The 25,876-nt window shown below is 50.8% G+C and overlaps 1 protein-coding gene and 2 non-coding genes across 3 annotated transcripts in view; 2 read left to right on the top strand and 1 right to left on the bottom strand.

The window, feature by feature from the left end:
- The first annotated feature begins 789 nt into the window (after positions 1–789).
- The window catches only part of VAC14 (VAC14 component of PIKFYVE complex), a 58,600-nt gene continuing 33,513 nt past the window's right edge, over positions 790–25,876 (top strand). The window contains exons 1-12 of the mRNA XM_033069609.1: positions 790–925; positions 4,095–4,245; positions 4,873–5,040; positions 5,728–5,790; positions 6,774–6,881; positions 7,661–7,770; positions 8,705–8,811; positions 9,754–9,888; positions 10,153–10,305; positions 12,357–12,411; positions 18,814–18,958; positions 19,248–19,313. Coding sequence (XP_032925500.1) covers positions 822–925; positions 4,095–4,245; positions 4,873–5,040; positions 5,728–5,790; positions 6,774–6,881; positions 7,661–7,770; positions 8,705–8,811; positions 9,754–9,888; positions 10,153–10,305; positions 12,357–12,411; positions 18,814–18,958; positions 19,248–19,313 — 1,365 coding nt within the window. The 5' untranslated portion in view covers positions 790–821. The remainder of the gene's footprint in view (positions 926–4,094; positions 4,246–4,872; positions 5,041–5,727; positions 5,791–6,773; positions 6,882–7,660; positions 7,771–8,704; positions 8,812–9,753; positions 9,889–10,152; positions 10,306–12,356; positions 12,412–18,813; positions 18,959–19,247; positions 19,314–25,876) is intronic.
- TRNAG-GCC lies at positions 3,260–3,330 on the bottom strand. The gene has a single exon. It is a non-coding gene; the product is annotated as a tRNA-Gly (tRNA).
- Positions 11,291–11,361, top strand: TRNAG-GCC. The gene has a single exon. It is a non-coding gene; the product is annotated as a tRNA-Gly (tRNA).

The following is a 25,876-nucleotide window of genomic DNA, read 5'->3' as shown; positions in this document are numbered from 1 at the left end:
AGATAAATCCACAGTGTGAGGTACAGATTCCTGGCACAGCTGCTCACCACATCTGTCCCTTTTGCTGTCAGTGCTGCCCTTGCCAGTAATTCTTGTTTAGTCTAGATTCTCTGATTCTCCCTAGGTACAACATGTCCATGCTGGATGTGCCAAGGACTTCACAGGGACCTTGAAATTAGATGTCCCAGTCTCCCTCAAAAGGCACCCTGTGAAGTGTGAGCCGGCCAGAAATGCTGGCACAAGAGGGGGAATCCTTCAGACAGGAGATGTTTAGCCGCACACAAAACTCAGTCTGTGCCACAAGCCGAAGTTTTGCAGCCTACTCCAAGACTCCCACGCCTTGAGGCATTCAATCCAGGTATTTCACTGGCACTTGAGGGGAATTTTTAATAGGTAGATATAGCTATAGATTAGAGATATAGATATATAGATATAGATGATATAGATACAGATATAGATATATTTACCAACATCTACCTGTGTGTCTGTATGGGTGCACGTGGAAGTTTAATTTAAACACCTTATAGGTAATTGAGTGCCTGGTGCGATTTATAGCAAAGTCTGTCACTTTGTAAATGTTAAACTAATGAATGATTAAGTGGTGCTAAGTCCTTGTAGACATAAACCCGTGACCAGGACGGTGTCCCCTCGGGCTGCCCGGGCGTCTCTCGCTAATGACGCCGCTGTTAATGAGCGCAGGGTGAATGAGCCGGGCTGCAGCGTGGCTCCGCGCCGCGCGGGGGCGCTGTGCGGCGGGGCGGGGTCACGTGCGCGCGCCCCCCGGTCGGGGTCACGTGGCCGCCGGTGGCGGCGGCGGGGCCATGAACGCGGAGCGGGACCTGTCGCCGCTGACGCCCGGCGTGGTGCGGGCGCTCACCGACAAACTCTATGAGAAGCGGAAGGTGGCGGCACTGGAGATAGAGAAGTGAGCGGCGGGAGGGCAGCGGGAATGAGGGCGGTGCCGGTGCGGGCGGCCCCGGTGCTGGGGTCAGGGAGCCCGGCCCGGCGCCCCGGGAAGGGCGGGGTGCGGAGTTGCGGAGCCGGGGCTCCCTGCGGCCCCGGGGCGGCGGGAGCCGGCCCGTGATGCTTGGGTGTGTCCAGCCGTGCACCGGCGGCGGGAGGGAGCGGCCCGGCTGCCCGGTGGGAGTGGGCACTGCGGGGGTCGCGGTCACCCCGCGGTGTCCGCGGCACCGGGGCTGCTGGCCTGGCACCCTGCGGACCGGCAGCCGCGGAGGGGGCTGAGGTGACACGGTGACCCTGTCGGGACAGGGCCGTGGGCGGTGCTGGGGCAGGAGGCATCTCTCGCAGAGCTGCTCCCTGTCTCCCAGCCCCATCCCACCGGGCACTGACACTTGTCCCCGAGTGTGTCAGCTGCTGGCTCCGGGCGCATCCCGAGAGCCCTGACAGAAGGCTCGTTCTGACCCTGCGTGCCCTGTGCAGTTGAATTGCACGGCCCTGTGCCGGGTGAATACAGGAGCAGCATCACTGTAGAAATTCCTTGGAAATGTACTGCTTGCTCTGCTGCACGTCCAGAGTCATGGTGGCATCCCGCTCTCTCCCGGGGGTCACCCAAGCTTGTCCTCTGCTGGATCCTGGCTAGAGAGATGGGAAGTGTTACCGTCACCCCTGGCCATCGGGTGTTGCCCTTGGTTCTTCCTGCACAACTGCTGTTCCAGCAGATCTGGGACCTTCCTTTCGGAGCATCCCAGGCAAAGGTCTGCAGGCACCTTCTCGTGTGGCCATGCCCCTCTGGTGTTGCTTCTATGTGTTTCCTTCCTGTCTTTTCACCCTCTCTGTGCTGGTCTGGATGCTGTGCTTGACCACAACTTTCCCTGGGATGGGCTGTGTCCTCCCTGGGCGTTGCCTGGGAGCTCAGCTCTTGCAGGAGATCTGAAATATTGCCTCAGGGTACAGCCCAGCACAGGGCTCGGAGTGATGGTTCAAGCTGGTTCATGTTTTGGGTGGGAAATGTGGCCACAGTGAGCCTGCAAGGAGAGAAGTTGGGCACTTGGGTCAGTTGGTGATGTGGGGATGGAGTTGCTCTGCTGAGAGTTCGGTGAGGGATGTGCTGTGGGAACTGCCTGCCTCAAACACAGAGGGTGCTGTGTGAGAGGTCAGCAGAGAAAAATGGCCCCTGGGACAAGGGTGAGTGTGTGCTCTGGTACAGACCCAACCCGGTGAGCCCCTTCTGCTGTTTGGTGTGCTTAGTTTTCTCTCATTTTCTCTCTTTGTTATAGGAATAATTTATTGTGGGTGGATTGCAGTGTTGCAGAGTGGGATTCTTGCAGCATCCTCGTAACTCCAGCCTCAGGGGTACCTCAGTAACCCCTTTGCTGCATTGTGAGGGGTGATACTCTGTGCCTTATCCAAGCAGCTCTGCTCCAGTTTACTCTGCCCTAGGATTAAGGGTTTGTGCTGGCCTTACACCAACCAAAATCTGCTTTGGGGTCAGGCAGTTCATCTGATCAAGCTGTAAGTACAACTTGGGAAGAGTGTGAGGAGGAAAAAAGGCAAGGGCCAACCTTTTCTACAGATTTCACAGGTTTAATTCATCTAAAACCCAGCATAGAATGGCCCCAACAGCATCACTTCAATGCCCATGGCATCAAGCCAGGAGGGTCTTGCTGCCTCTTTACTCAGGAGCCTCCTTCTCCTTCAGCTGATAATGCAGGAGCATCTCCTACTGCTTGCAGGCTAAGGTGCTGCAGTTTTTGCCTCCGTATTTAAATCTTGAGTCCTTTAAACTCATGAAGGAAATTGTAAACTTATTCCTGTTTAAACAAAGTTACATGTGTGAAATGTGGGCAGTAAAATGATCACCCCAATGCTCTGAATGGCTCGAAATGCAGCCATTATCTCTAAAGCAGTAGTCTGGATGTGGATTGGGCTGTAACTTTTGGAGAACATGGCTTTGGACTAGAGAGAGTGAGGGGCTGGCTGATATCCCCAGGGCAAAAGGGAGCAGCTGCTTTGTGCAGAGCAAGATGAGAGGAGAGCTGGTGCTTGTCATTTTGGGGAAGAAAAGTTCATAAACATCTGTAATGGTTTTCCTGGATTATAAGGTGTGTGACTGGCCTGTGGCACCTGTTTGGGAGTGCGAGATTCACAGAGTGCCAAAGAAGCCCTCTGTGGAGTTAGGCAGTGAAGGCTTTTGCACCTTTTTCGACAGTTAAGGTAAAGATGGTTATTTAGGCAGAGTTTTTGAGGTGCCTAACTGCGTTATGGATAGAAATGGAAGCAAAAAGGAGGAAAAGAGCACTGCATTGGCCGGGAATCGAACCCGGGCCTCCCGCGTGGCAGGCGAGAATTCTACCACTGAACCACCAATGCTCCAGCTGCCTGCACAGCTGGCGGCACAGCTGGCCAAGGAAACAGGCTGGAGAGCTGGGTGGGCAAGCTGGGACCTGGAAGTAGTTCTGTAGACAGGAGCAAGTCTCTTCATCTACAGCTGATGTGTTAATTATCTCTGGATAATGAGCTGCAAGTTCCTGGGGAGAAGCAGGTATTGTATATAGAAACTCTGTTGGCTTATTGTTAAGTGTTGGGCTGTTTAAGAATATATTGAAATATACTGATAGTAGTGAAGTTAAGTATATGGGATATTAACTGAAGCACTGTGTGGGTGTCTGGAAGGGTTCAAAACCATGGCACTGTGTGTAGGCCTGGTGGGCAGCAGTTCACTACCAAGCCACCAGAACTCTGGATGTGTGCTGAGCTCCCATCCTGTGCCATGGTGGGGGTAAATGACCCCAACAACCTGCCCTGTTGGAAAGGGTGTTTGAAGACCTGATAACTTCTCTGCAAGCACACAGCTTCACTGGGTTGGCCCTTGAGAGCACATCCTGGGCTCAGAGTTTGTGAGCAGTGTAGGAGGGCATGGGCTGGAGCGGCAGAAGGGCAGAGAGCTGCTGGTGGATGTGAGTGGGGAGGAGAGGAAACCTCTGGTTTCACTTTTGTGTTCCTTTAGCATTCCCCATTTCAGTACTGCTTTTTCTGGTGCTTTTTGTGGCTGAAAGTCCCTGTCACCAAGCCCCTCAAAGTTTTTATCAGGCAGAACCTGAACCTCTCTGTGTACTTCCCCCTCCTCTCCCCAGGCTGGTGCGAGAGTTTGTGGCTCAGAACAACACATCCCAGATCAAACACGTGATCCAGATCCTGTCACAGGAGTTTGCCCTCTCACAGCACCCCCACAGCCGGAAAGGGGGACTCATTGGCCTCGCTGCTTGCTCCATTGCCCTGGGCAAGGTAGGTGTGGTGGGTTTTTGGCTTGTGCAGGTTGTGGTGAGAGAACAGCAGCTCCTCCTGGGAGGAGTGTGATGGGAGGAGTCGGGCTGGTGGCCCCACAGCTCCCAGGCTTCCTCCCTGCATTGTAGCCCACAACTGCCTTGTGTTGGAGTTTTCCCAGCACACCCAGCCACACCCTTGGTGCCCAGGAGCACTTTCTGCTCTGGATTTCATCTTGGCAGCTGCCTAGGCATGGTTAAAGGGCTTCTGTCCCTCTTCAGTGTCTAACTGTAGGACTAGACTCAGCTGTTTGGGTGCTAATTTGTGTTAAAAGAGCTGACAAGAGTTGCAGCACTTCATCTCCTGCTGTGCACTACTGCCACTGGCCCATGCAGAAATCCATCCCTGGCTCCCTCTTCCCTGCAGGCAGGAGATGAGGCAGATGCCCAGCAAACCTGATTGCTTCTCTCTGTACCTGAATAACAGAATTCAGTAATAAAATTCAAAATTAATTAGTAAATCCTGCCCAGCATAGGTGCACTAAAGCCATCACAGGCTGAGTGTTTGCAGTGTGTTCCAGGGCAGTGCCATCTCTTCCCACTCTCCATGGCATGGTCCTTAGCTAACCAGTGTCCTTGTGTCCCCCAGGACTCTGGGCTGTACCTGAAGGAGCTGATCGAGCCGGTGCTGACGTGTTTCAATGATGCTGACAGTCGACTGCGCTACTACGCCTGCGAGGCTCTCTACAACATTGTCAAGGTGGCCAGGGGCTCTGTCCTCCCACACTTCAATGTGCTCTTTGATGGCCTCAGCAAGGTAAGAAGCTTCCTCTTAACCCCCATGTGCTTTTCGAGGACATCCTTATCATCTCCAAGTCAAACCAAGTTGTCCAAGATTTTCTTTCCAAGCAAACTGGTTTACTTTGACCCAGACAGGTCTGAAGGACAGAATCACAGAATATTCTGAGTTGGAAGGGACCCACAAGGATCAGCAAAATGAGCAGTTTCTACACAGTAGCCACTGATACTGTTGGTATGAAGTTGACTGTAAGATACCTTGTTCTCTGTCCTCACCTCCAGGATGTATTCTCCTGCTCCTTGTTGAATGGTATTAGAAAATGAGGCTGAGAGAACTGCTGCAGGCAAGGTGGCTCTGCAGCACTTTGGCTTTGTTGGGTCTGTAGCGTCAAAACTTTGTCTCTGTGTGTCTGCCTTTGCAGATTTTCATGGTAACCTGCATTTCTCTGTTCTCTGAGAGTGTGACTGCTGGCCCATGAAAACCTGCATAGCTGGGGGAGGTGATGTGTGCTTTATCTCCCCCTTAGGAAGTCTCTCAGGGGAATTTTTTGGAGCCTAATGAGAAGTTGGAGATAAAGGGACTTCTGTATGTCTGTCCCTGTATTGTCAAAGGAAAGTAACAGTCCTGTGAGCTATTGGGAGCTGTGCTGCAGAGCAGGGGGCAGGCCTAGGACCCACTGTTGCAATGTCTCTTTGTTTTTCACAGCTGGCTGCTGATCCTGACCCAAATGTCAAAAGTGGCTCCGAGCTCCTTGATCGGCTCCTCAAGGTATTTTTGCTCTCCGAGAGTCCTTGGTGCAAGCTGGAGCCATGTCCTGGCTGGGGACATGTCAGTCCCCAAGGCTGCAGCTGCTAAAGCCATCCCACCTCAGTCCTGTGGCTGCTGTCAAAAAAACATCTTTCTCTCACTGACAGCCCCTTCAGTCAAGGCTCTGGTGGCCTTCTCAGGCAGCTGGATGGAGGGGCTGGTGGGCTGTCGCAGTACCATGTGTGCATTCAGCTCGTGGGAGCTGATGGAAACAACGTTTGAGTCTGAGGGTTGCAGTGCTGTGCCAGACAGCAGGAGGGCTGTTCCTCTGCTCTCCCTCCCTTGCCTAAGGGAGTCATGATGTGAGTGGAGCTGCTGCTGCTGCTTCAGGGTGTGGGCTTGGTTCCCGTTCCTGTTCTGCCTACTGACAGGCTTTTACTGCCACAGACCTCCCAGTTCCTTTTCTGCTGCTGTTCAGAGGTGAGCAGCTTCCTACCAGGTCCTGCCCTTGCTCCTTGTTATCACAGCAGTTAACCCAGTCTGCTGCTGCAAACCTTCCTGTTGGGAGATCTGCTCCACTGCACCAAGGCCAGGGACTCGGCTGTGCAGCAAAATCCACCAAGCACGTGGAAAGAGCTGTAAAGGGAAGTCATGGGGCTCTCCACCGCAATCCACGTGGCTGCAATCAGAAGTGCTTGCTCATGTGTGCAGCACAGCACTGAGGCATGAATCAGAGAAGCTTCCTATCTTTCTGTCAGCCAGGCTGACACACAGCAGGCAGGAGCATCCCTCTCTGGGTCCTGCTCAGTATTAGTCTCTGCCTGAGGGAGATTGCCAGCTCATTGCCTGGATAAACTGCATGATTCCTTCTCCCCAGGTATCCTGACCTGTAAACTCATGCTTGTCATCTTTTTCCTGTCACATGGCTTGAAAAGACTGGGTTAGGGTTGCTGCATGGACACATGCTGGCAGTCATTCTAACACTCTCTGCTTGGGCTCTGCAGGACATCGTGACAGAGAGCAATCAGTTTGACCTGGTGGGCTTCATCCCACTGCTGCGTGAGAGGATTTACTCCAACAACCAGTACGCCCGCCAGTTCATCATATCCTGGGTAGGTGCTGTGTGTGCCTGCCAGTCTGAACTCCAGGACATTGTATCCCATCAGCTTCCCATGTCCAGGCAGACTGCAGGTATCTACAGCTCAGGCTGTGAGCTCAGGCACCTGGATTTACTTGGGCAGGATTTTAAGTCAGCAGAATTTTTTACCTTCTGCTTTAAAAGGCCAGCTCCCTTTCACCTTGTTGTTGCAGTGGCAGGGACATAGCACTGTGCTTCTGTCAACCTGTTCAGGACATGGCACACCAAGTTAGAAAGTACACTTAAAGTGTTGCTTGTATAAATAGCACACTGTGTTCTAGAGGTTACAGTCTCCCAAGGGACAGTGGTAGGCTACTTTCCATAATGCAGAGGTGATGGAGAGATGTTGCTGTCCAGGAGGCAAGGAATCTCCACTTGCTCTCTCCTTTCTGTGCAAGGCAGCAGCTCTTGGTGTCTGGCTGGAGTCTGGGGAGATGTGTTCCCCTGTGCTCGCTCTCAGCCGTGCTATTGCCACCCAGGTCTGCCTGGATGCGTCTTGGCAGTCATTCCTGATCCCTGCTTTGTTTTGCAGAGTTGTGATTGGAAATGTAGCAATGCTGCAGGCTGATTGCTTGCTTGCTGTGCTAGTTCAGCTGCTTCCCAAGAGAGGCAACTCCACAGTGTCCTCTTTTCCTTCCCCCTATCCCACACAACTCAGCTCTGAATTCCTCAGTATCCTGTCAGATTTGTGTTGGTGATGTTAGTCGGCGTCTCCCAAACTCACCTCTTCTTTTGTATTCCTCTCTGATCTAGATCCTGGTCTTAGAGTCTGTGCCTGATATCAACCTCTTGGATTACCTGCCAGAAATCTTAGATGGACTCTTCCAGATCCTGGGAGACAACAGCAAGGAGATACGGAAAATGTGAGTGTGGAGGCTGGCTGGTTGCAAGGGCTGTGTCATGTTCAGTGTTTATCGATCACTTTTTTATTGGTTTGCAACTCATGTATATGACTGCAGAGAAGCTCCATGTGTGTGGTGGGAGACAGATTGGCTTGGGCAGTGGATCAAAGTGTCCTTTGCAAGGGTTTCCCCCATCCAATGGCTGTGGAGGACACCATACTCTGTACTGGGGGACCAGCTGTTTTGGCTTGGCTGAGTTGTTGCCTTCCCAGCACCCAACATCAGAGCCACAGAGGCTTGTGTGTGGTTCTGGGATGGGCATGAGCTCTGAGGAAACGTGCAGTGTGAGAGCCTTCCTTGGCAAGGCATCTCCTGGATAAAGAACAGAAGCAAGGATTGGGAGCTTACTCCATAGATACACTGCTGGTCCCAAGACAGAGTCATTTTGAAGCACAGCAATGTCTGTACATTGTCATGGAGGTCAAAGGATCTTGGCATTTTGTGCTGGGAGAGAGTGGCTGGGCTGGTTTTGTAGAGCATAAGTAACTGCTGAGACTGGCCTGGGCTTATCCTGCAGCAGTCTTTCTGGATTCTCCCTATCTCTTTTTTTTCCCCCCCGGCATGTACGTGTCAAAGAGCAAGCACTGAAATCTTTGGGTATCACCTGCCCCACTGCTCCTTATCCCAGGCACCTCCATATCCACAGAACCTGTGTGTTTGTGGAAGCTGTGGGGGGCTCTGGACTCCCATCACCTCTGTCCTTGCACCTGTGAGCAGTCTCTGCTGTGGGGCTTGTCAGTCTCAACTTTCCTGCCCCTGCCTCTGTGTGGAGACACTTCTGCTGTGCCACCAGCATCCTTCCATGTGCACCTGGAGAACATACTCTCCATAAGTTCTCCCTAATTGCTGTGTCCAAGGTGACTGTGTGCTGACCAGCTGCTCTGCCTCTCCACAGGTGTGAGGTGGCCCTTGGGGAATTCCTCAAGGAGATCAAGAAGAATCCCTCCAGTGTGAAGTTTGCAGAAATGGCCAATATCTTGGTGATCCACTGCCAGGCAGCAGGTGAGTGCACAGGACCAGGCAGTAGCACCAGCCTCTTGGTTTGTGGTGCTGACTGTAGATTCAGGCAGGTTGTTTGCCAGCTCTGCTGCTTTTTTTTTGTCACTGTTCATGGAAATCCTACTGAAAGGAGGGAACAGGCAGCTTTCCTGTAGTTGGCGCAACTGCTTTTATACTACAAATCCCCCAGCCACACAACACAGGTCTGGCATCCTCCAAAACTGAGGGGCCTAAAAAATATTTGGCCCTTGGGAATATCCAGCACTTCTAAGAGGATCTCCTTAAGATCTTACTGTAACCTCTGTGGCACTTGGTGCACAGGTCAGAGTTAAGGATATGTGTGGACTTTGCCAGTGCTGCACTATAGCTCCCTTGGGTCTGCTGTGTAGTCAGTGGCAGAGGGTTACAACTGCAGCTGGATATGTTTCTTGAGAAGGATCTCGTTCCCAAGTTCTGCTCATTGTGCTCTTTAAGTGTTGCTGAACGGAAGTGAATTTCCTGGGAATTAGAAAAGTATAGGTAGAACTGAGATTGATTGCTCTTGATTAAACTAACTCCCAATGAATTTACACAGTTCAGAGTTAAAATCTGGCTTTGCATCAGCAGAGTGCTGTGACAGTGGTGCCTTTTCCAGAATTTGTTGTTAAAACCCCAGCTTTAGGAATGATACTTGACCCAGACTGAAGAAATATCCTTATGCATTGGGAAGCTTGACAGAATACTTATAAACGAGGAAACCTGATTTATGGGTTGAACTGGGTTAACTGAAACCTAATGATTGTGTTCAGTCTCAAGCTCACTGGAGGTTCAGGTCTCACTGATGTCCTGTGGGACTAAACTGTCTCTTGGGATGGAGCAGAGGCAACTCCTTGCTTGCAGGTGATCCTTGGCCTGTGGAGCCAGTGCTGCCCTTCCCCTCACCTTTGCTTGTCCCATGTCTTCCAGATGACCTGATCCAGCTGACAGCCATGTGCTGGATGCGGGAGTTCATCCAGCTGGCTGGCCGGGTGATGCTGCCCTACTCCTCAGGGATCCTGACCGCTGTCCTGCCGTGTCTGTCCTACGACGATCGCAAGAAGAGTATCCTTGTAGTCAGAGCTGCTCCCATTCCATGCCTGCTACAGCAACCCACAGGGAAATGTCTGTTCAGTGCCTGTTTCCTGCCCTTGGGGTGCAGGTCCAGGAAAAGTTCTCCCACCCACTAACACCCACACTGGCCCTTTGGATGAGAGGGGGCTTGCAGCAGCTGGGCTGGGGCAGCTCTGGTGGGGCTGCAGTGCCTTCTCCATAGCCAGCACCTGCCCATGTGTGGGATTGCATGTTCCTTACACTGCCTTCACTCAGACATCAAGGAGGTGGCTAACGTGTGCAACCAGAGCCTGATGAAGCTGGTCATCCCAGAGGATGATGAAATGGATGAGGCCAAGCCATCAGTGACTATACCAGCAGAGCCCACCTCAGAGGAGTCCATCTCCAAGCCTGAGGCAGTGACCACCGGTGAGTGCCAGTTAGTCTGGGCCAGTAGAGGTGTAAGGAAGGTCAGGGGAATTTTCTCAAGAGATGTTCTTGAGTTGGTTTGGTGTCCTGAAGTAGCTCAGAGTACATGAGACCTCTGTGCTTTATTTGGAGATCTGTTGAACAGATGATCCTCTGCTGAGACAGACACGCTTGTTGCAGGCTGCATGAGAGGGTCATTGCTCTGACCTGGAGCCCCAAGTGGTGCTGCAGTGCTGTGTGCCCTGGTGAGCATCAATTTATCATCAAGTTGACCTGGAAGAGATAAGTTCTAGTTTGGGAGCAGGCATCATCACCCAAAGAGGAACTCAGAGAGCTGTGTTAGTCCTGGGAGAGCATCAACATGTGCATGGGGGATGTGTGTGGTGGGGAAGGGTAGAGAACAGAAAGGAGAAGAACTTTGGATCCTTTCCAGATTCATGGTGCTCACCAGACCATCTGGCAGGTGTTGTCCCAGGCCTAAAATTTCCAGAACATAAAAGGTGAAGATTTTCAAGTGGGATGGGAGACCTGAAGGAGGGTTCAAGTGAAAGAAACTGAGGGGTCCCCATGAATCAATGCTTGGGAACAGCGGTGGTGTTAGCCCTCCAGCATCCCTTGAACGCTGTCGTTCTGGCATGACTAAACATTTCTTCTGGCACAAAACATCTTCGTTGTCCAGATGTGTGAAATATGTGGCAAGGGCTCATCTGGGTTCTTCTAAAGCTGCACTTTCAGCCCTGTGCTCTCCTGTAACACGCCCACCAGTGGCTTTTGGAAAATCCTGCCGTGAGAGGGAGCAGGAGGATGGGATTAAGACTGAAGGATTCCTTGTCCGACAGCAGCAGGGGAAGGCGGGGAGCTGCTGGGGGAGCTGCCGGGGCAGGGTGGGGGTGGCCGTGGGGACACGGGTGGGTGGCAGGGGGGGGTTGGGCAGCAGTTGGGGTGGCAGGAGGAGGCCACAAGCACGGGGGCAGCTCACAGCACAGCATTGGTGGTTCAGTGGTAGAATTCTCGCCTGCCACGCGGGAGGCCCGGGTTCGATTCCCGGCCAATGCAACATTCCTTTTCCTTCTTTTTTCTTTTCAATCTGTAACGTGGACCCAGGCACCTCAAAATATCAGTCCAAAGAAGCATCTTAGTCTTCAGTAAAGGTGCAAAAGGTTTTATTACCTAACTCTGTACATATGTTTTTACTAGAAGAGATAAAGCAGAAAAATTTACTGCTGTAGCACAACAGCAAAAACTCTATTGTTCCTTATTTGTCTCAAGAATACCTTCTTGTACTAAAATCTATCACAGAAGAACTTTAAAATATCAACAGAAACCTTAATTGCTTTATTCTCAGCCCCTCTGGTGTCAAATTGCACCTTGAAGCAGTCAGGATCAGATAAAACTGTCATGCCTTTCTGTGAGAAACTCAATTCTCTTCCTTGGGTGTGCTGATGTGGTGATGTTGCTTGTGTGAGTAGAGACTGTTGGCACAAGGGGGCACAAAGAGTCAAGTTCATCTTGTCGTGCTTTGTCACCATACTTGTAAGACCCAGTTTTAGCATGGAGCAGAGGTTGGAAAGCTGTTTGAGTCACTTGGCTTTGACATGGGGTCAGGCTATGGCTAAGTGATGTCCTAAATTGGATTATACCTTCACTGTGTGTGTGGTATATTTAGGTATTGAAATCAAGAGAGTCATAGGCAGCTCTACAGTTCTGAGCTAGTTCTTTGAGAATGGTTGAAACCATCAGCAGGATGTGTCTGGGTCTCTGCTACAGAGCAGGGGACACAGTTTGGGGCAGAGGTCTGAAGTTCTGCTTGTCTGCATTTTACTGGGTAAGTGTGGTTCTGTACCAGCTTGTCTGGCAGCAGAGAAGGGCTTGACAAGGAATGTTGTAAAATGCTCACTGCAGGCAGAAGGAATCCCTTGGGTCCCTGGACCCCCAGACAATGACTGGTGATGTCTTTGCAGAAGGTCATGCAGCTGCTCTCCAGCCTCCCAGTCCTGCTGTCTACCTTCCCCATCACCCCATTAACTGTGTCTCCTGTTTTTTGCCCCCAGGTTCTCTGGATGCATCTGGTGACTCCAGCAACAGTGGTGTCTTCACAGTAACCAGGTAGGGTCTGTTTGTTGCTTCAGAGAGGCTTGAGAAGAAGGGAAGGCTTCTCGGGGTACAGACAGTGACTGACAGAGGCTGGGCTGGGCCGTGAGGCAGTTGGGGTCTCTTGGGTCCCAGTAGGGTGGATGACTGGGGATACTCTAGGAGCTGACTGTTTCTCTCTGATTATTTCCACCAAAATGTCTTGACTTCATGATGAACTGAGGTGTTACTTCCCTGAAGAGACTGACCCTGTTCCATGCTGCTGTCTTGGCAGCTTACCATGGCGCAGGTCTGTGGGGGTGGACCTAGGGCTGCTTAGGTCCTGGCCTCCTGCCAGCCTTTTGTAGCATTTGTCAACCCTGCACCAGGTCTGTGCCCAGCACAATCTCTCCTGCAAGTACTATCTGTATTAGGGGACAAATACATCTGTTCTAGCAGCTTTCCTTTCCTCCTGCTGCCTGCAGTTCCTTTACTCAGAGGTAGTGATTTCCAACACTGATTGTGCTGATGCTTATTTTTATTTGTTGTTGTGATCCCCAAAATAGGATGCCTTGCTTTAGCTGCATCCTACCAGCGTGATGCCCATCACAATACATCCCAGAGCAGTGCAAGCATCAGCTTTTCAGGTTGATGGGCTGTACTCTGTGTTCCTTTTTTGCATTTCTGCACAGCCCAGCTACTCCTTGATCTAAATGATGCCATTAATTATTTTTCTCTTGGAAGTACAGGTCATTTCATTTGCACCTTAATGTTGGTTTATGCCACTTAAATGATTTTCCCTGGCTGTTTTGTGGTTGCTGTCCCCTGCTCAGCCCTTGAAGCTTAGCAAGTTCAGAAGTGGATATGCATAGGGCTGAAATGGAGAACTGAATGGGGAAAGAAAAAGAAGAGGAACTGAGTCACGAGGATAAGTTAAAGCCATGGCTCTGTGCTTAAAATCTTACACATGAGGGAGAGAGGGAGTGAAAACTGAAAAGGGGCAGAAGCAGGGAGGGCTGGGATGACTTTTCCCAGTGTCACTGAGAGCTGGAAGGAAAACAGCTGCTTGAGCTGAAGTGTTCTGTCAGCAGCTCAAGCACCAGGGAAAACCATCTGGGACAGAAGGCATGACCCTCCATATCTCTAAGATACCTGGTTTTGCAGAGGGACTTCTCCTTGAGCTCCCCTAAGCCCTTTTCAACAGGAAACTCCAGGCTTTACATTGGGATGTACATGCCCTGTGTGACCTCTTTGCTCATCCACTGTTGGGACCTGAAACATTTTCACCAAGGCATCTCTTGTGGGGGACTGACACAGGATTGGGGGGAGGGCTGTATGTGAGCCCTGGACATCTGCCTGGTGCTCCATCCATCGCTCAGGCTGCCTGGCTTGGCTCTGGAGCCGGAGGAAGGCGGGAGCTGGCACCCGTGGCCATTAACAGCCATAATTCACGCCGGGGAGCGGCAGCTGCCGCACGCTGAATGCCCACTGGGTGTCAAGGCAGGACCGCAGGAAGGCGTTGTGTTGCTGGGAAAAGCTGGAAAGCCTGCAAACAGAGGAAGTTGCAGCTACCTTTTAAGATGAAGTCACTCTTTGCTTCTGTTTTTGTTCATTCCCCCCCCTCCTTCCCCCAGCCTCCCCCAGTGAGCAAGTGATGGAGCATGGCCGAGAGCCAAGCATGCAACTCTCACGCCCCCTTCCCCTGCCCTCCCCAGCTGGCTGCAGAGGGACAGTGCTGCAGCAGCAGGGGAGGGAGAACCTTGGTCCGTGGGGGCAGAGGAGATCATGGCCTGGCGTCTGCAGAGGACCATGTTCTGGGAAGATGCCATCCAAGAAGATGACAAGGCCTGAATGCTCAATACACGGATGCTGGGCACATTCCTGTGGCCACAAACTGACACACACAACCCCTTCACTCCTAAAACGTGCTCCAAAATGCTTCCCAAATATTTCCTAGCTTTACTTGGAAGGGGTTTCCTGCTGGCATCCACTAGGAGATGGAGACCATGTCTGCACCAAGGCAGAATCTGGTTACTGAGAGAGCCTGGCTACACACGGCTGGAGGGGTTTTGGGGTTCCCCATCCAGATGGGAGCCCCACTTCCAGGTTCTGCCAAAGTTGTCACTGGAAGTGGACCAGAACCATGTTTCAAAGGCAGTGGGTCCTTCTCATGGCCTGGCTGAGCATACTGCTGCTGTGTTAGCTGGTGTGAGCCCGGATCAGGAAGGGGAGGTGGAAGCGTGGCTGCTGGAGCAGAGCCCGGGCTTCCTTCCGTCAGTCTGAGCTGCCACAGGAGAAGATCCAGATGTCTGTCCTGCGTCAGTGGACCAAAACAGCTGGAAAGTGCTTTTTAGGCTCTTGTAACTGCATTGGTGTTTCAAAACAAGGCCTGGACAGTTTGAGACAACTTCCTGATGGTGCTGCTGGGCAGAGGGTCAGGTACAGCTGTAAGCAGTCAGTGTTGGGCTGTCTGGGTGATGACACAAGGTTGATGGGACCACAGTCCTTCACCAAACTAGATAAGGGACGTGAAATCTCCAGCAAGAGTCCTTGTGGTACTTCCTGATGCAAGGAGGGCTTCATGCTTTAGTTGGTGGTCAGTAGCACATGGACATGTGAAGTTGTTTGTTGCTCTGCAGTTGCTCTGCAGAAAGGGCAAGTTGCTGCCACGTGGCTGAACTGCCCAAGCCTGCATTTAGACTAGGCTTTTAAATGTGGTGGTTAGTGCTAACTACAAAGCTAAAATAGCTGATGCTTGTCTCATGCTGGAAATTGCTGTACCCCCATGCCTGGAGCCTGATTCAGCTTGAAGGTGCAGCTGGGGAGCTCATGAAGGTGGGAATACTTTGGTGGAGGATGGGAATGGTGTTGAGTGCTCTGCAGCACCCAGGGGATGGTTGGCTGAAGGCAGCATGATGGCTTGCTGTGAGCTAAGGCACCAAGCCTGCCTTGGAATCCCATTCTCCAGCAGCTTGTCTTGCACAGCTTTCAGGTCCAGAGTGGTTCTTCCTGGCCCTTCTCTCCAGCCTGGAGTGAGGAGATGGCTTCCCTTTGCTGCTCCCACTTCATGCTTGGGTGGATGAACTGGAGGGGAACCTCAGGCACACTGCCCCAGCCCTTGTCACAGTGATCTGCAGCTTGTTGGATTTGATGCCTCTGCCCAGACCTTGGCCTCATCGCCTCCCTGGAAGATCTTGGAAACTGCAGTAAGCAGAAGGAAGCCAAGAGCACTGAAATGAGAGCAGTGAAGGACGCAAAAGTGACAGCATGTAGGACCAATAGCAGAGAGGAGCTATTTACCTCCTGGCCGCTGGCTCGAGCCCGTGGAGCTGCACAGCTGCCAGCCTGTATGGGAGCTGCCCTTGTGACTTGGACCACAATGAAAGAACCTGGATGTTTCCACCGTTGGCAAGGCCATTTTGCTGGGCTTGCCTAAAGGCTAGAGCCTGGCCTGGACCTTAACCTTGTCTGAAAATGGGGTCAGGAAAGCAGCTGGGCCAGGCAGGAGGCCAGGAGAAAGATGACAGCTCAGGCACTGGCAGAGAAAAGGCGACTGCTGAGAAGAGAGATGGCAGAAACCCTTGAAGAAAGGGGAGGAGTGAGAAAATGGGTTGATGAAGGACATGGAGTGAAAAGCACTGCTGTGGGTTGAAAGTAGTGGGAAAGTAAAGTCAGTCCCATGCTGGAGGGTTCTTTTCTGAGATGGGGGCATGTGCTGGGGGATGGCTCTTCTGCCCCACCACTGAACTTGAGCAAAGACTCCCAGCATCCAGAAGTGAAAGCCTGGCACAGCCTCCATCATTGCTCAATTTGCCCTAAAAACATGTTCTCACTGTCACAGGCGAACAGTGGGGGTGGTGCCAGGACCACGCTCATCCTCCCGAGGAGAATCTGGGGTAGTGGGTTAGGTGGAAGTGATTGCATCTGACATCTGCCCTGCCGCAGATGCCGGCACTGGGAGCCCACGTGGCAGGCCCAGAGGATCACATTAACGCAATGCCATCACTGCTGCTCCTGCTCCCTCCTGCCTGGGGATTAGGGAGAGCCAGGCTGAGCTGAGAGCCCGCCTCTGGAGCTGCAGCAGTGCTCAGCTGCTGCCATAACCCCTGGAAAGGGGTAACCCAGAGGATTGGTGGGAGGTTTTTAGCCCAATTTCCCATGTTCATCAGATCTCACCTTTTATGGTGATGCCCGTGTTTTGTGCTGAGTAAAGGAGCTGCTTCTCCACCAGCAACCCTCCTAAGGGGTTTATCTCAGCAGCTGTGGACAGAGGGTAGCTGGTGAGGAGCTTTTCCCAGCTGCCATCCCTCCTAGTGGGAGCTGAGCCCAGTGGAACCTCAGGGCAGTGGAACACAGTGTGGCTGGGGGGCTGCCTGGCTCCAGGTCAGCCCAGTGCTCCCAACCACCTCCTGGGATCTGCTCAGGTTGGTTTTGGCTTGAGCCACCCAGGCTCTGTCCAGGTACTGCATCATGAACAGTGGTGGAAGTGGGGTTTTCATGAGTGATTTTGGCACAAACCAGATTGGAAATTGCTTGTAGAAGCAAGTTTCTAGTGTGCTGTTAGAAGTACAGCATCAGCAGACTTAACAGTGCTGTGGCAACCCATGGCACCCTGCATCCTGCCCACTTACCTCACAGCAGCATGGGGCTGGTGGGATGTGACAGCATCAAAACCACCTCCAAACTGCCCAGCTTCAGGCAGGAATTCTCTGTACTGTCCTTTTGGCCTCTTGCCTCTGAAAACGTGCATTTCCCTGAGGTTTATTTTTTCCCATCCTGTGCAGGCAGTGCATATAATTGGTGTGGAGGTGTTACCAGGTCAAGGTTTCGTTCGCCTCTTCCATCTGAAGTTCTGTACTGGGAGCACAGCAGGCTATGCAACTGCCATGAGATGATTTTGTAGGAAAACCAAATACAGTGTTCATTCAGGCTGGCTTAAATGAACTGGGATACTGCTCCTTTGGACATGTGTCCCATACTCCTCATGCTCTGGGTGCCTCTTTCCCCTCAGTTCTGTGTGTCTGAGCATTTGACCCTCAGCTCTTGTTTTCAACATCAAAGTAAAATGCAATTTGCAGCCCCCAGCATCTGTTACGTGAGGCAGATCAAGCAGTCAGATCCCTGCAGGGCTCTGAGGGGCTGCAACCTCCTCGTTTCACCCTTACAACGTGTGTCCTGGGGAAGATCAAATCCTATTAAGCCACAGCTCTACTTGGAAATTATACCGTGAGAAATCTGCCCCTTAGGATTTCTTATCAAACAAGATGCACGGCAGCTCTGCGCACACTGGAAAAATCGGCAAGAGCCTGGTCCTGCCTTGAATAATTCAGTAGTTTGGGTGTGAGAGGCGTGACATGGCTCTTGAGTGCAGCCTCCCCTTGGTGGTCTTCTCCAACCATCTTGGTTCTAACCATTACCTCTCCTTAAATGAGTCTCCTGTGACAGGTACTTCCCACATTCTTTCTGTCAAGGAGATGGGAAACCATCTGGTAGATTTCAGGATCACAATTAGGGCATAAAAACACTGTATCAAGACAACTTCTGTGTTGGTGTCACCTGTCCCAATGCAGGTCCCAGCTATTTGGGAGAAAAACTGAGGGACCAAGAGCTGAGAATCTGCAACAGCTATCAGTTTCTAACAGAGACAGTGTCCTGGCTGCCTAAGGGAGTTACTTCATCTTTTGTTTATGATGAAGGGTTATCCTGATCTTTTGGGAAGCAAGATGAAGGTCTCAAGGCAGGGTTGTGGCAGAGAACTGCATCCCAAACTCACTGCCAGACAGGGCACCGTCTGCAGTTCTCAGCACAAATCCACTGTGATCAGCAGAACCTGGATGGCTTCATCAGATTGGAGTTTGAGTACACGTGGATTCGTGTTTTCTGAAGCTGTTTGAGCTCGTCAACCTTGATGTGGATTCTGAGTGCATTTTATGGATCTCTAGTCTTTGAGCCCCAAATCTGACAGCTGCACTATGGACCAGTTTCTCACACAGCCATGCTACTGTTTTCATTTAGAGTGGTGCCTTCCCTTGTGTAGGTAACGACTGTTTTGGGAAAAGTGGTAACTCTTAATGCACCAAAGATTTCTGTTGCTTCCAAAGCATTATAAAATAGGAAAGTGACTATTTACATAGGTAGACAGTGATAGGACAAGGGGGAACCATTTTAAACTAGGAGAGATTTAGATTAGCTATTAGGAGGAAACTCTTCACTCACAGGATGGTGAGGCACTGGCATAGATTTCACAGAGAACTTGTGGATGGCCCATTTCTGGAAACGTTCAAGGCCTGGCTGGACTAGCAACCTGATCTTGTGAGTTGCATCTAGTGAGGGTTTGAGCTGAGGTGTTTGATGCAGCCTCTGAGTGTTGTAGACTTCCCACCATGGGAGGAATGAGTTGGATGTTACAGCACTGAACCAGCCTCTCTTTCCATGCAGCTGCGAGAGGATACAGGTGACCCTGAACTTGGATGGAATAGTTCAGGTGCTGGACTACCACCTTAGTGACACAGCCATTGGGATGATGACCAGAATTGCAGTCCTGAAATGGCTTTACCACTTGTATATCAAGACTCCTCGTAAGGTAAGCTGGGGACTCAACATTCAGCTGAGCTTGTCAGCGCCCAGCCTGTTCCATTGCCTTGATAGCAGTGCAAATTGTAATTGTCTTGGTAGTTTTGCAAATGTGTGTCCACCTGCCTTTTCTGAGAAGGTTTTGGCTGCCAGATACCTCATAGCTTGAGGAAGAAGAGCTCTCCAGCTCAGATGGAAAATGCTGGTGAAACTCTTGGCAGCCTCCCTCAGGGCAAGTGTCCTGTGGCTGGGCATGAGCAGGCCTGTAGGACTGATGCCATCCATCCTTCTGCTTCCAGATGTTCCGACACACTGACAGCCTCTTCCCCATCTTGCTGCGGACCCTCTCAGATGAGTCGGATGAGGTACGTTCTACAGGTGTTGCAAAAATCCTGGAAGCTTACTGTCTCCACATCTAGCTGGGCTTTGGGTTTTTTGGTGGAACCAAGGTATTTTGTGAGGCTTGGCCACTGTTGACACTAAGGGGTTTTACTCTGTTGGCCAATGCAGAGCCTGCAGGTGCTTGTCCAGCTGGAAATCCTGTTGTCTTGGGGGTTCTCTGATGCATAATTATTGTTCTCCATCTCTGAGAGTTGATCCTTCAAAGCCAGCTCCTAAGAATTCATTTTGTCTGCCTGGGAAGGCAGATGGGACTGGGGTCATGGTAAGATCTTTGTTGAGTGGGAGCTCAGGTGCCTTGCAACAACCTCTGTAAAGAGGCAAGGAGGATTGTGTCCAAGCTGGTACTGCCAAATACATATTCATGAGGCATTTAAGCAGCACTAACTGCTTGGATGGCAAGAGCAGTGTTGCCTGGCAGAGCTGCAGTAGATGCCCAGTGGCATCAGGTTGGCTGGGTACAACTCAGCTTGGAAGTGAGCAGATAATCAGACAGCAAACCGAGCCAGCTTGCTCTGCTGTTGCTCTTCATCTCCCATCTCCCAAGGTGCTGCACCATTTTCCTGTTTCCTTGTCTTGCTTCTTCACCCCTCTTCTCTGGTTCCAGTAATCTCAATTTTGGTGGTGTTGTCTTACCCTTTCTAACTTGTTCCCTGGAGCATTTTAGTGCTTGGATGGGAGGCCAGCAGCATGGTCCAGCGCTGGCCCAGGCACTGGTAGAGCTTCCACCATCAGCTGGATCCTCTTGCCCAGAACTGCAAATGATCCTGGCTGGTTTCTCATCCCAGACCTTCCTTATTGTCTTGGGTTACAAAAACTAGAACACTTATGGAATGAAAATCACATGCTGTGCTGTGCCTTACATGCTCAGAGCACCAAACCCCAATCTTGCAATAAATCCCATGTGTGAGCGGGTTGTTAGGAGAGGATGGAAGGGAATGAGCAAGCGAGGGAATGACTTGCAAAGGCAAGCAACTGCCTGGCCATTTTCCATCCCCTGCTGCTTACAATGCAAACTTTTCCAAAAGAGTCCCCAAGCACACATCTGCCTTTGCAACGCTCTAGAAAGCCTGCATCTTGCAGATAGTCTCTCCAACTTGGCGGGAGATCTCAGTGAGTCATGTTGCAATTACACTGCTTATTAATATTTGAAAAAAAACAGTGAAGAAAGGACCCTGGTGATGCATTTCCTCCATGTGACATAACTGGGAATGGCTCAAAGTAATTTTAAGCTGATTTATTTAATCCTGGCTTCTATTTATTTAAATGTTAGGAGGTGGCTTTTTTTTTTTTTTTTAAGGAAATCCATAGACAAATCAATCCATTAAACACCACCACTCAGCTGGCTGTCAACCAGATTTGCTGCTTTCTGCAGCAGAAATAGCAATGACTGTAATAGTAGGGGGGTTCTGAGCTGGGCATTTTTGGGAATGATGAGGACACTGTGAGCAAACTAACCTGCTATGTCAGTGCCTGTTAGGAAAGGGGATGTGGGTGCCTGTTTAGCCAGTGCAGTATTCGTGTGCTCAGTCATACTGTCCCAAGTCACCTGCAGGTTGTGACCACCCCCAGAAGCTCCTGGATAATGGCCTGGGGACCATCTTGTCAGCATGAGAACCTGTGTGAGCTAAGCATCAGCTCTGATGAGGAAGCATCTCCCTCCTCTTTCCAGATAGAGATGTACACTTTGTGTGGTGTAGCACAAGGTGTACACACATCTTCAGAGGGTTTTTGTACTGTCTTTTTCCTGTGATGCTGCCCTCCCCAAGGGGACCTGCTGGGCAGCAGGGTTGGTATAATCTTTATTTTCAACAAGGTTGAACATCCTTCAGTAGTGCCAAGAATTCCCCTGGCCCCTGTACACAGTTTGGAGGCTACCTGTCAACTCTGCTGATGTGCCCTGGAGCAGTTGTTTGTCATTACCAAAGGACAGTCTGGCTTTGGAGGGTCAGTGCTAGTCTGTGCATCAGTCTGAGAGACTGTACTCAGGCATCTTATTTTTAAGGTCTTGTCTTGCTCTCAGTCTCTCTCTGCACTTGCCATAAATAATCAAGCCCAAAGCAAAGAAAGACTCACGCTGGATGGAGCCAGATCTATGCCCCTTGAGTTCTCACGCCTGTTTTTGTCATTCAAGTAGCACAGGGTGTTGCACCACCTCCACTGTGCTGAACAGGGGCCAGTATCTCATGATGCATCTGCAGTGTCCTGAGTCATCTCTGCCATCTCTCCTATTCCCCTTCCTACCCAATTCTCCTGTGCCAGTAAAGAAATGGTCAAGAGACCTAGTTAAGATTCACAAAGGCAGCACAGGGAAGTTGAAGCAAAGCTGAAGCAGGCAGTTCCCTTTGATATGTAGACAAGTCAGGATCCAGGATTCCTGGCTGTCAGATGCTGTGCTGCTGCACTGCGTCACCTCGTGCTGTTTCCTGTGCTTCCCCGACAGGGAGATGTTCTGTCCTGTGTTTCAGACCTGCTTTTGAAGGCAGTCTCAAAACCCTGCTTAAAATTTGATGTGCTTGAAAAGTTCCTTGTAAGATGTAACCAGATCCTGCTGGGACTGAGTTTTTCTACACTGTCTGCTTGGTTCATCTGTAGCAGTCTTGCTGCCCTGGTTGAAAAACTGATGTTAGGAAAGATAAAAAGTTAGGAAAGATAAAAAGTTAGGAAATGCTGTTTGGGAGCAGTGAGTGGGGACCTTTCCACCTGCAGGCAAAAGGCACTGCTGGAAAGAAGACATGTTCTTCAAATTGCCTCCTTCTGCAAGTTCATGGTGCAAAGGCATCTTTGGATGTACTCTTTCAATTCCCTGGATTCTGAATGGATCCAGGCACTGAGCTGAAGTGAACACAACAGGAGCTGAGGCATTTCTGAGAAAACCATGAAGCAGTGGCGCTACTCAGTTTCTTTCTTTGCTTTGTTTTCCTTTTTCCAGCTCCAAAATGGAGTGATTTCTTTATGGCTGAACATGTTCCTGTTTGCTTATCTGCTCCCCTCAATCTTGTTGGGGGTTGAAAGTTGTGCTGAGACTTTTGTCTGAGTCATGCAGGAATGACGCATGAGGTGGAGCTGGTGTCTGATGTGAAGCAGGATAGTCTCTGGCTTCCTCAACTCTACTAACGTGAAAACCTGCTCATTATCACCTGGCAGTGGCTGGACAAGGCTTTGAGTACAGAATTACTTCCTTCAGAAGTCTCCTAAAGGGTTAGTGACCTTCTCTAGAGAAAGTGAACTGAGCCTGGGCTGCCACTGACTTGGAGGGCAAGTTTAGATGAGTTACTGAGAAGAAATTCTTCCATGTGAGGATGGTGAGACACTGGCACAGGTTGGCCAGAGAAGCTGTGGCTGCCCCATCCATGGAAGTGTTCAGGTTGGATGGGGCTCTGAGCAGCCTTATCTAGCAGAATAACAGGTGTCCCTGCCCATGATGGGGAGGTTGGAACCAGATGATCTTTAAAGGTCCCTTTCAACTCAAACCATTACGTGATTCTGTGATGTACTTGAACCTCTACTTGACTCTCAAGCCATCTTCCCACAAGAAGCTGAAGCATCCTGTCCTCTCTTGGTTTTCCAGTATTAAACTAGAAGAGAAGAAAACCCTAGGGTGGTGGTATACTGATAGTCATCTCTTTCCTTTGCATGTCCTACTGCAGTGTCCCGCTGCAGCACTGAGGGTTTCAAAGCCAGGTCTCTGCCCTGCTCTGAGCTCTGCTGTCACACTAAATCCTGGTGAACTTCTGTCATACCCGATCCCAGTACAGTGAAGCTGAACAAAGGCTTGTGCCAAAGCAAATAGCTGTCTTAGCATGGCTTGGTTTGGAGCTTTGCTCTGTTGGGTTTAGAGCCATTGTCCTCCAACTCCTGGCCTTTCATCTGCCACAGCTGAAATGTTGTGACCTGATGCAAAGCAGAGGGTGTAAGCTAAAGGCTGAAAAGAGGAGAACTGTAATATATGTATGCCTGGCTTTATTTAAACTTTTTTTGGTGGTAAAGATTCTCTGGAGGGAGACTCAAAGCTATGAGGTACTGAAGCAAGGAGGTGACTTGTTTTCAAGAGGGAAGTTACCCTGAGGGTGAGCTTGGGGTTGAAATGGGGTATAGAGAAATGTGTATAATTCCAGCTGGATAGTGGAAAATACTGTTAGCCTGGTTTGCCATAAGTGGAAGCAGCCTTGTAAGCTGAAGTGGGGTGATGCTTTCTCAGAGTGCTCAAGAGCACCTGGTTGAACAATAGTCTGTGTACTGCATCCTGCAGAAATAGGAAGTTTCTTTGTGGGGAGTATGATCCATAGGGAGCTTCTTGGCTTGGCCCCAATTTCAGACCACAATTTCCTAACTTATGTATACATATGCATATGCAATTTATAGGTACAATGAACAACTAGGGTAAATAGCAATCTGGGCTTGAGGTGTTGCTTGTAGCATTCCTGGGTGAAGTTATGGAGCAGACTAAAACCACTGAAAACCTGTCTGCCATGGAGGACAGGCAATCTTTGTCCTGGGGAGCTGACTCTGAGAGGGTCTAGGGTGGGATGGAGATGTAACATGCAAGATTTGGGGAGTTGGGCGTTGGGTGCCTGGTTCCCTGCATGCAGAGAGAGATGGTGGGTGGGAGACAGCAAATAAAAGCAAACCCTTTGCCTGTCATGAGCTCTGGAACTGTGGGTGTTGAATTTCAAGGGTTTGCAGGCATCCAGCCTCCTGCAGCATGGCCTGAAGGGATACTCCAGGGCTGTTCCAGCCCATCCCACTAGCTGGACCTGTGTTGCCTTCTTTCCTGCCCTTCAATGCATGAAGAAATAGCACTTGTGGCACTTTAACATGGTTTGTTTGTGAGCATGGTGGTTGGACTCAGTGGTCTTAGATATTTTTTTTTTTTCAACCTTAAGGATTTAATGACTTGATGATCCTTGTGGGTCTCTTCCAACTCAGCATATTCTGGGATTCTATGATTCTATGAAATACCTCCTTGGCATCCTGCCCTGACTGGCATCAGGTGGCATGATAAGCTCCCTGTGTGCTAATTATACACATTTAAAGAGGTGCTCTGAGCTGTGACAGTGTTGGGCACTGCAGGCGTGGCCCTCACACCCCCAGCAGCAGGGACAGTGAGGGATTTACAAAGGCAGGAGGGTGGGCAGGAGGTTTTCAGGTTCCAGCTTGTTTGGGGATGGCTGTAGCTCTATTACCAAGTGCCTTCCCCCACTGCCAGCTGTATTTGCTGGTGCTGTGAGCATGTGTCAGCATGAGCTGGCAGGATTTGCCCTGGGGAGGAGAGAAGGCCCCAGGGCTTCTGCCTTCCCTCTGCTCCCCATCCTCTCCTGGGAAGGCAAAAAATAGATCTTGGCAAGATCAGAGGATAAAAGTTGCTGTGTTGGGGTCCTGAAAAGAAGTTTGGTTAAATTGGTGTGGGAAGATTAATGGTGGGTTTTCATTCCTTTTTCTGGCTTTAAAGCTGGTGGAGGCAGGGGGATGCAAGTTTGCTTTTCACACTGTGTGTGTCTGGGGCTCAGCCAGCCTCGCTCCTGGCTGCTCCTGGCTACTCCTGGCTCCAGGACTGCCTGCCCATGCTCATCTCCTTCCCTGGGTACAGCTAAAAGCACTGAAAGGAGGAAAAACACTGAACAAATGGGGCTGTGTTTATGTTGTAGTGGAAGAGTAAGCACCAGCAGCATCCTTGGCTTTTCCTTGTTCCCACTGACTCTCTCCACCTGTGTTGCCCATCCTGGAAATGCCGTGGGGTTTTCCACAGCCTCCCAGATTCTTGAACCCCTTTGAAGGGCTTTGCAGTCCTTAATGTTCTTGTTTTCTGTCTTGGTACTGTCTTGCTTCAGCTGAATTCCCATCTTCTCCTTGGCAAGAATAACCTGATGTTGAGTGCTTCATTTCATTGCCCAGGGAATATTAGATGTCCACTAGGACATCCAAGGCCACCCAGGAGCATCTCCCTGCTGCACACAGGCATTTTAATTTATTCCTTTTTTTCCCAGCTTATCTGTAAATACCAGCAAGGACAACACCTTGAGGAGCCAGTCCATATCCTTGCCACTGCACGTGTCCCAGAAGCTGCCGCTGCAGCTTGCTCTGATGTCCTGGTAGTCATCATGTGCTCTGGGATGTCAAGTCTCACTCCCAGGGGCCTGCAGCACATTTGGGGTCACCTCCCCTTCCTCCTCCATGGGCTGGGGCCAGCCCAGCGTTCTGACCAGAGGCAGATGCTCCCCCCTCCTCCAGGAGCACCAAGGCACCGCTTTGCACGCACAGGGAGCTGCATCCCATCCAGCACACACCATCCAGGGGCTGCTTTCCCCCCGTGCTGCCGCCAGCAGAGCTGGTCTCAGCTCCATTCAACCAGAACAAGTGGCAAATTAACCTGACCTAGATCTGGAGAAGCTGACAGTTGTGTGTGCCCTCAAAATCCATGCTCTGGAGGCAATGCAGGGAGAAATCTTGCCTATTCTCAGAGAGGAGAAATAGCTGCTTATTTATAACTGTCTGAAAACGTGCTTCTCATTCCCTGGCCACCCAGAGC

The sequence above is a fragment of the Catharus ustulatus genome, chromosome 11 (assembly GCF_009819885.2).
Source record: "Catharus ustulatus isolate bCatUst1 chromosome 11, bCatUst1.pri.v2, whole genome shotgun sequence".
Taxonomy (NCBI): Eukaryota; Metazoa; Chordata; class Aves; order Passeriformes; family Turdidae; genus Catharus; species Catharus ustulatus.
This window is presented reverse-complemented; position numbering and strand designations above follow the sequence as displayed.